The sequence below is a fragment of the Triticum dicoccoides genome, chromosome 4A (genome assembly GCF_002162155.2).
Source record: "Triticum dicoccoides isolate Atlit2015 ecotype Zavitan chromosome 4A, WEW_v2.0, whole genome shotgun sequence".
Classification (NCBI taxonomy): Eukaryota; Viridiplantae; Streptophyta; class Magnoliopsida; order Poales; family Poaceae; genus Triticum; species Triticum dicoccoides.
Window position 1 is genome coordinate 660,689,724 of NC_041386.1, and position 9,220 is coordinate 660,698,943.

Here is a 9,220-nt window from a genome sequence, read left to right on the forward strand (position 1 = left end):
GAGGAGGGGTGGTTGGTGGGAGAAAGCGCGGGATGAAATGCCCCCCATCAACCGCTTCCGCTTATATGTAGGGCACCGCAGCCGCGGGGGGGGGGGGGACCCTCGTTTTCCCGGGTTGGGGCGGAGAATTTGCCGCGCCCCGCAAATTTTTTTGCGGGCCAAGACGGGATGCGGGTTTTGATCGGGATGCTTTTTCGGTCCCGATCCGCATTTTGACGGTTGTTTTACGGGTTGGGGCGGGATGCAGGTCTGCTAGAGTTGCTCTCACGGGATTTAGGCCCTGTTCGACAACCCACCCACTCCTGAAATCTGCAGAGCAAGAATACTGCAGCTCCGTGATTTTCTACTGCAGCTCCACCCGCTCCGGGATTGGAGCTGTGGAGCGGCACTATTCCGAACAGGGTGTTAGTATTGAAACTCTGATCCTGCTAAAATCAAACCACGACAGACAAATCGTTTAATTGGATACGTGATTTGAAAGTTAAAAATATTTCAAAAATAACATTTATTGTGCGGAAAACACCACGTTCGCGCGTATTGACTTTCTCCACCCCACGCATCGATCCCTCTCCAACTCCTCCCCCGGCGGCGCTATATCACGCGGCCGCCGCGAGGAGGCGCGCCCCGTCCCTTCTTACTCGTAGCAGCTGCAGCGGCGGCGGGAGGACGAGCAGGATGGCGGCGGCGAGGAAGAACGCCGAGGTGCTCGCACTCTTCGACGTCGACGACACCATCACCGCGCCGCGCAAAGAGGTGTCGCCGGAGATGCGCGAGTTCATGAAGCGGCTGCGCGAGGTGAGGCCCGAGGCCCTCCCGCTCTCGTTCCAGTATCTCTTTCCGTGGGATTCTCGTGTGGGTTAAGATCTAATTTCCCACTTGCTGTATGCCTGGTTGTGGCACTCTGGTTTTCTTCCCGGGAGCAGATTGTGAGCGTGGGCCTGGTGGGGGGATCCGATCTGGTCAAGATCTCCGAGCAGCTCGGCAAATCAGGTACCCAGCCTGCCTGGATTCAGCAGGACGGTCTGCTAGGATTCAGAGTTCTTCGCGAGGCACTGTTTGCTCACCTTGTCTGAAACCGTAACCAATTGGGTCTGAATCTCTGATGTTCGTTCTCTCCTCTGCAGTCATCACCGATTACGACTACGTCTTCTCCGAGAACGGTCTGGTTGCGTACAGAAATGGCGAGCTTATCGGGACGCAAGTAAGTCTTCACCACAGTCCACATTGTACATGTACACTGTTTTAGCATGAACTTAGTAAGTTGCATAAAGATCCACGTCTGAATTTTTCCTGGTGCTGCAGAGCCTGAAAACGTATCTTGGAGATGACCAGATTAAGGTGAGCCTATATATGTCGTGTGGGGTTGCAGATGAGTTTCGACTTCCGAGGCCTTGATAGTGATGGTATGTGTTCTTTCCTTGCAGGAATTCATTAACTTCACTCTTCATTACATCGCGGACTTGGATATCCCGATTAAAAGGTCAGCACCGAATTCTGTTCAAAAATTTCCCGCCGCTGCTACCTCTTTACTGACCATGTTAACGTTTCCCAGGGGTACATTCATAGAGTTCAGGAATGGAATGATCAATGTGTCGCCTATAGGGAGGAACTGTAGTCAAGAGGAGCGTGATGATTTTGAGAAGTATGATAAGGTGCAGACCGTCTTGTAAAACACAAGTAATTTACTTCTAATCAGAAAGGGGAAAGGTACCATTACAAGAACAGGAACTGAACCTATTCAATTTCTTTAGGTACATAACGTTCGGCCTCAAATGGTCTCAGTACTTCGTGACAAGTTTAGCCACTTGAACCTCACATTTTCCATTGGAGGGCAGATTAGTTTTGATGTAAGTACTGTAAACCAAGACATATCCGCTATAAATATCCAGTTTGGTATTTAGCAGTGCATCACTGAATTCAGGTATTCCCAAAAGGCTGGGACAAAACCTACTGCTTGAGATATCTCGAAGAATTCAAAGAAATTCATTTTTTTGGGGACAAAACTTACAAGGTGAGAGATGTATATTTTAGTTGTGCAGTGCTCCCAAGGTAAGAAATATCATTGTCTTTTGTGAAGTGAAGTACCTTTGTGCACACAAGGTGTTCAGCAAACTTTTCAAGCCACTGTTAACGACATTCCATTTAATTACTACAAACTTAACTGTACCGTGTCTGTCTCTGTAGCATTTTGTCTGACTAGTGCTTCCTTTTTCCTTCCATTCTATTTAATAGGGTGGCAATGATCATGAGATATTTGAATCTGACAGAACAGTTGGTCATACAGGTATGCTGGTTGTATGTTAAAAGTTGTTCTATGCTTGTGAAATCAAGGAGTTTTTTATATATATTTAAGTTGAGGACATCCCTGGATGAGGTAATTTTGCAGGACAAGAGATTTCTCGAATGGCTCGTTAATGAACAGGAGAGACATAGAGAGCATCTTTGTACATCTGTAAATGCCAAATATGAAAGAACGAAATTATTAGTTGCTAACTGATTTCATATTTGGTATTGTGCTCAAGCCAGAGGGCAGTATCATTAACATCCAACTTCTCTGAATTGTTGGTGATCAAGCTGTAGTGGCTGCCAGAAACTACCTTCTCACCATCATAGCTAATCATCGGAGTAACACCTTTTTTAAGTCATGTTAAAAGCTGCCAAAAAATACCTTTTCACCATCACAGCTGTAGTCCTTGAAGAGTGTACCTCAGGCTTATGGAGTACTGAACTGAGTAACCATAAGGCATTCGATACTCCTTCAGAAACATTGCACAGCTCCCATTGTTATTTAGTTGCAAAACAATTATGTGGTTACTCCACTTGACTGCAATTTTAAAGCTGTTGCCTGATTCAGTTTATTCGCTGAGTTCAACACATGGTTTATCTGGCTTTGATGCTGACAAATCATTTACATGTGCAGTTACCAACCCCGACGACACGATGCAGCAGTGCAGATCTATCTTCCTGTCAAAGTGATTACCAGACACTTGTCCCATTTACATTCATCTGTTTACATTCAGAGAAACATATGTACTATAGTGTGCTAGGTTCAGGTACAGGAACTAGAAATAGGAAAGAAAAAAACATTTTACCGTTCCTTGAGATTGTGTGTTTCATCCAATATTTACTATTCTTGATACACATGGTCTTTCGTTATGGGACATACATTTGACATAGAGCTTTCCAAGAAAAAAATGCTTCAGTATTTGTGAAGAGAGCATACACCAACCAATACTTCTATGCATGTAAGCCTTTTCCACTTCCTATTTTCACTTCTCAATCCGAATCCCAAAGGTCATTTTGTAGCTCCAATTCCAATCAATTGTGCACAACACATGCATGAGAAGATCGGCTAATGACATGGATTTGTATAAGAAGTATGATGTGGATAATTGCAAGGATTAATTTTGATGTCATAGATATGTATGCCATAACTTTGTGAGGTGGGAGGCTGCATGTTAAGAGAATTAGATGTAGTGGAGATCAACTATTTAGGTATATAGGATAAATAGTTACTATACTCCTGTAAGCAAGCAGATATTCCTGTTCCAGCAAAAGAGCTAGGTTCCAGGAAATCATCAAGCTAGGCTGGTGCCGAAATTGACCATTTCACCTTTCAGTTTGCAAGTTACACATGCTTAAGGTAAACTGACTTATACCTTATCTGATTTAGATGAAGCAATTTTGGAACAATAAAATAAATGACCATCAGGTGACCTTACTATGCTGGTTCAGATATAGTTCCTGTAGCAAGGATCAATGAATCACAGGTGCCACAGATCTTCAGTTAAGCCTCTTAGAACAAACATAAGCCTAATGATTCTAATTTCTCACACACTACGACCAGCACAACCAGATTCAGCACGCCCTGAACTTTGTAGTTCTAGGTTTCCACTTAGCATCATGGTTTCAACTGTGTATGTTGGAGCAGACTACACCATTGCACATAGATACTTCCAATATGATGGCCACTAAAGGTTAAGGTTTCTATGCAATGGTCGGTTATTGCACATATATAGCATTTGAGTGCAGATGGGTCTATTTATAGGGCAGGGGAGGTCCAACATTTGTCAATAGCGAACTGCCAACTTTATGTATCTAAGTAATTTATTACTCACTCGATCCCATAACAGGGTTTAGTTTTGTTCGCACTTAAATTTTCAAAGTGTCACATGCCTACTATAATTCCCTTTGAATTGACTTACTACATTGCCATATTTGTGTGGCAAAAGTCCAAATTAAGAGCTGATGATGACATTAGCAGGTAATCTACTAATTCATGAATGATTAGTTCATGCTCTATCCTTTTTACAGCACCATGCTTCCAGTTGACAGTAATAGTTTCCTAGGAGCTAAGAGATTAAATTAAACTACAATGAGTAGCACTAGAGTGACAAATGGAGGAGATGCCTGTCTTGTCCAGTTCGTGTGGTCGCTTTTTACCTCCGCTGACTAGTCAACATTGTATCCTAGAAGAAAAAAAATACACGAGCAACATGAGGACTTCTTTGATCTGGCGCTGTGACAGGCTTGGTGTTCATTGCTTTCAAGGAGAGGTGACCGAGAATGTATATCCCGCCTGGCAACAATTTATTGTGTGAATTAAGAGACGTATGTGTTTGGTCATGTGACATGCTTGGTTTTACTTTGAGAAATCTGGTAGGGAGGAGATCATTTTATATTGTGGATCAAATTATGTGATAAAAGAGTACATGTGGAGGGGCTTGTAGAGCAAACCTAAACATAAATGGCAAGGAAAATGTTTTCATGCTTACATTGCCTAGTTCAAATTTACTAGTGTATTGCATGGGCACGATCAAATCTCAGTACTCCAGTAGAGATAGAATGGTTTGGATCCTTTTCTATCATTCTACTGGATGGTTATCCATCTAGGATTGATGGAATTATGACGGATTTAACCATCACTTGAGTGGTTAAAATCCCACCTAGCACAGGAGTCTGACTTTGCCATTAGTGTTTAAGACTATAAGGATGCCCTAGCCCTCTTTTTGTTCTCTCTTTATCCATCCAACTATTGATGCTAAGAATGAAGCTTAGAATAACTCTCGACTTATAAACAAGTGGATGTATGTTCCCCTATGTTAGAGGTAACATAAGGTAGTTGAATTTGATATCTCGATTATAAAATATATTTTCAGATCAAAGAAATTAAAGGAAGTTTGGAGGAATGTAGTTCTTGTATTACTCATATTCGTCGATGCCAAAATAATGCTAATCACTTCGTGGCTAGCTTTGGGAAATCACAAGGACAAACTGATGTATGGCTTGGACCTGGCCCAGAGGGAGTCTTAGACATTTTCAGACATGATTGTGACCCTTGATTTTTTTCTAGTATACAAGAATTATTTGGCAAAATCAAAGAATTTTCTATGTGCCAGAGAAAATCATGTTAGTTGACTCACCATACATAAGTTAATGTCAGATGGTTGAACAACATGTATTGTACTCCCACTAGTGTCAAAAACGCTCTTATATTAAGGGATGGAGGGAGTAGTATAATTACATTCATTCTATTATTATTTTCTACAAGGCAAGAAATACACATGTAAGTTGAGGGATGATCTTTTGTACATTTTGCACAGGTTCTAAGCCAATTGAGATATTTGAGTTCACTTCTAAAACCTCATGCAGAACCAGTATGTAGTCTACGTTGTAACTAGGACCAGAACCGAGAGGTAGGTAGTGCACACCATTAATAACACTGTCCATGGTCCATACGTGCACAATCATATCAAAAACATGTGAGCATATGACATAGTAAAGATATAAATCTACCATAAAAATGCAAGATAGCGAATCGAACGGGCTAGAAGTTGCACATGGACTAGAGTTGGAGATAACTACAGCTGCACAATCTGATATATATACATCACGGTGAGCTGCGAAGCACCTTCACATAAGCAATTCCTAAAGGATGAATATAGTTCATTCCGAGTCTCTTAGTGATATACCTCTAGTGACCGTACATTCAAGAATTGGTGACCTACTGAGTTGGGTTGGCTTGAGAGGCATCAGGGATTAGGGCTAGTTTGGTTCGTGTCCTCATGCCATACGGCCCGTCCTGCAACGTGCTTTGGGATTCACAGCAACTCGTTTGGTTACCGTTCAACCCAAGAGGAGCCACTACCTAAGTGGCACAGCAACAACGCAGGTTACATATGGAATGCGTGCAGGTTGGATTGAGACGGGTTGTATGTGATTAATTGTAGCAGGGGTTGGATTGGTATGTTAACTAGTCTGTACAATGAACATGGAGTACAGAGTGCTCTTAGACCATCCCCAGTATGGCTAAGGAAAGCAACACCGATAGGTGGTCTAAGGCATGCACCTAGCACAGAGCGGCTAGCTACTTCGTTGCTACCTGATAGATAATTGCCCGGAGGGAGTGAAATATGATGATTTGTCGGTTGCCGTGACCCTAAGCCTCCTTTCCCCTCACCTGGCTCGAGCACATCCGGCATGTAATTAGCCGGAGCTGTCACCTAAGTCTACGAAATGGAAATCCAGGATAAAGCGCACGCATAGTCACCTTCGCAATCGTCAATTTATTCGCCGAACTGTTACAATATGGTTACCCTACGAAATATGGAGTATTTTATGAGGTTCCCATGCAGGCCCGAACCAAACAACTTGCTCTCAAACTATGTTTGGCAGAAACTGCTCCAACGTAGCCAGACATGCATATGAAGGTCACCAACGAAACGACCCCAACTTGTTTTCACCAAGTGGTCCCACGTAGATACTCCCTCTATCACAAAATAAGTGTCTTAACTTTAGTTTAATTCTGTATTAAAGTTAGTTTAAAATTGAGACACTTATTTTAAGACGGAGGAAGTATAAATTACCGAAGATAAAGGACCATTAGATCTCCTAGAAAATGCTCGGCAGCTCCGTAACTACAAAAGATTCATGGCAGTGCCCTCTTGCTTCGGGCTAGTTCTAGGCGATTCTTAGACTGCTCCAAGACCCCCTCCCCCAGTCTCCCTTGTCACTCCCCCGACGGGCGGCCCGGGAGAGCCCATCCCACCGTCGACCAAGGGCCTCCCCTCCTAGTCGGTAGCTCCTTGGCCTGAAGATGTCAACCATGGATGTGGCTTGCTCCCGACGCGGGGAGCTGTCATGGGCGGGTTGGAAGGGCCGACATCGGTGGGCGCTTGTCCGTTGGGTTGGCGAGCTCGATGGCTTTGCTGTGGCGACCAGGGACACAGCTAGAAAAAAAGATTGATGGGGTCATGTCTATGACAGTGGGGTCATCTTCCTTAAATGAATAGTATTAGTATTAAATTAGTGAAGGATTTTCAAATTTCATATGGGTCAATTGACCCCAATGCACGCAAGGCAGCTCCCCCTGGTGCCGGTCATGGATGCAGTTTCCCCCTACCCGGGAGGGACGTGGCTTGGGTGTTGGTCGTCTTCGTTGGTGTTCTTCTAGTTCATGCTCAGGTGCTCCTTCATGTCTGTGCTAGGCAGTGCATATGCGATTGCATTGGTGGCACACATGTGTTGTGGTGTCGTCTCAGGCTCCCGTCACCTTTTCGATTGCACATCGTGGCACAAGTGGTGTCCCGACATTGTGTAGTCTCGGATGCGCGACACCTTTCGATTGCATCGATGCTGTAGTGTCCTGGCTAGATCTCAGCTGGCCAATGCCGTTTGATTAAGCTAGCGGTGATCGTGTTGCGTCGTTTGGGCTTTGCCTCGTTGTTTCTTCCCAGTTATGTTTGTTGTTAGTGTGTGTAGTTTTTCTTTGATATCTTCTCCTCATGTGTCCCCTATATTTTTGGATCACTTGAATCTATCCTGGGATAGGCTGCAAAGTCTTTACAATGCCTATATGATGGCCTTCCATAGTGTCCCCTGATTTGGAATGATAAGTACACAATAATCAGTTTTGCATTCTACAATGAAAGGAGATAATAGCAAATCAAACCGTCTAACATAAGTAACATGTGCATTCTACCATAAAAGTTTTTTTGTGCCAAACATTGTTTTGGGTGCGAGCGGCAGCGCAGGGGTCGTTACTAGTGGTGACGCACGGCTGCGGTGGCCAGTGGGGTGGTGGATGGGTTTTGACTATCCATTCAAGCCGGAGTAGGGGTCATCGGTGATAGCAACGGTGGGAAAGGGTGGCTGCGAGGGCGGGAGAGGGTCGGGGTTGGAATTTTTTCTCGTTCGTGCTGTGGTCGAGTATATTTACGGGAGTTGGGGAAACTTTTGTGCCGGAGGGATAATAATATTTAGTCCGCTTTGGGAATTCGGCTGGATGCAGTTAGCCAGCTATTTTTCTCCTTCGATAATGCTAGATTCACGAGCTGTCTCCAACGGACTTTTACGGAGTGGCTGACGTGCCCTCTCCTAATTTGCCTCCCTGATTTTCATTGACGGGCCCGCATACCCTTAATTAAATCTTGGCCATTAATTCTTGATCAGCCCGTAAACCCTCCGCGAAGGCCCCGTGAATCTAGCATTACTCTTTTCTCCTCTAACCAGTTATAGGGGGTTAGCTAGAGTTGCTCTTACAACCCTAAAGCCCAAGAAAAATTACACATTTCACACTAGAAAGCTTGCAATTTAAGTTCTCTTACTTTATCTATATAAGCAGGTTATCAAAACCAGCTGTAAAAATTAATATAAGTAATTTGTGCTAACAATATTATGCAATTTTTAGCAATGTGTTCATATCTAGAATATCTTTCTTTTTCTGAAAAAGAAATCCAATAAAAAGTTCATCTCCAATCTTGCGTGTTTAAAGCCCTGATGTTCTTTCTCTAGTAACATGACGTCCCCCATATATGTTGTAACACACCGTATAAGCACATCTAATGAATGCTAAAAAAAGACACAAAACTGTTAACGGCGGCGAGGGATCAGGAAAGTTATTAACTTTCAAATACCTTTACTTTGGCCGTTCAAACTCTCATTTTAACACACTTAAGGGAATTCATTCCGTTTCACCTAACCTTTTTACACTTTTCAATCATATGAGCGCCCATGAACGAATAAATTGATGCACGTTGTCTGAATAAATTCTGCGTCATTGATTACCCTAGCTAGGTATGTCTTTCAACCTGTCAATCAACAACCCTCGGAATGAGAAAGTCCAGGGCCGTGTGTTTGACTGCTGTTCATTTGAACTACGAAAGTAGCAACTACTGATCTGAAAAGAGCCTCCAAGAGAGGATTGGGCCGCCCTGACTTA

At 43.5% G+C, this 9,220-nt stretch overlaps 1 protein-coding gene across 1 annotated transcript; it reads left to right on the plus strand.

The window, feature by feature from the left end:
- Positions 1–559: 559 nt before the first annotated feature.
- LOC119287797 (phosphomannomutase-like) lies at positions 560–3,405 on the plus strand. Its single transcript, XM_037567411.1, has 10 exons — positions 560–795; positions 924–990; positions 1,125–1,201; positions 1,303–1,338; positions 1,425–1,480; positions 1,553–1,652; positions 1,752–1,847; positions 1,922–2,011; positions 2,233–2,284; positions 2,921–3,405. The coding sequence occupies exons 1-10, from the start codon at positions 676–678 to the stop codon at positions 2,974–2,976; spliced, it is 750 nt and encodes a 249-aa protein (XP_037423308.1). The 5' UTR covers positions 560–675; the 3' UTR covers positions 2,977–3,405.
- The last annotated feature ends 5,815 nt before the right edge of the window (positions 3,406–9,220 follow it).

What these genes read in the sequence shown, in the direction of transcription:
- LOC119287797 (XM_037567411.1), top strand. Translation starts at nt 676, where the DNA reads ATGGCGGCGGCGAGGAAGAACGCCGAGGTGCTCGCACTCTTCGACGTC. An exon ending in GCGAGCTTATCGGGACGCAA is followed by an intron (nt 1,202 to 1,302) that starts GTAAGTCTTCAC and finishes CTGGTGCTGCAG; the next exon opens with AGCCTGAAAACGTATCTTGG. An exon ending in TTGGGGACAAAACTTACAAG is followed by an intron (nt 2,012 to 2,232) that starts GTGAGAGATGTA and finishes TCTATTTAATAG; the next exon opens with GGTGGCAATGATCATGAGAT.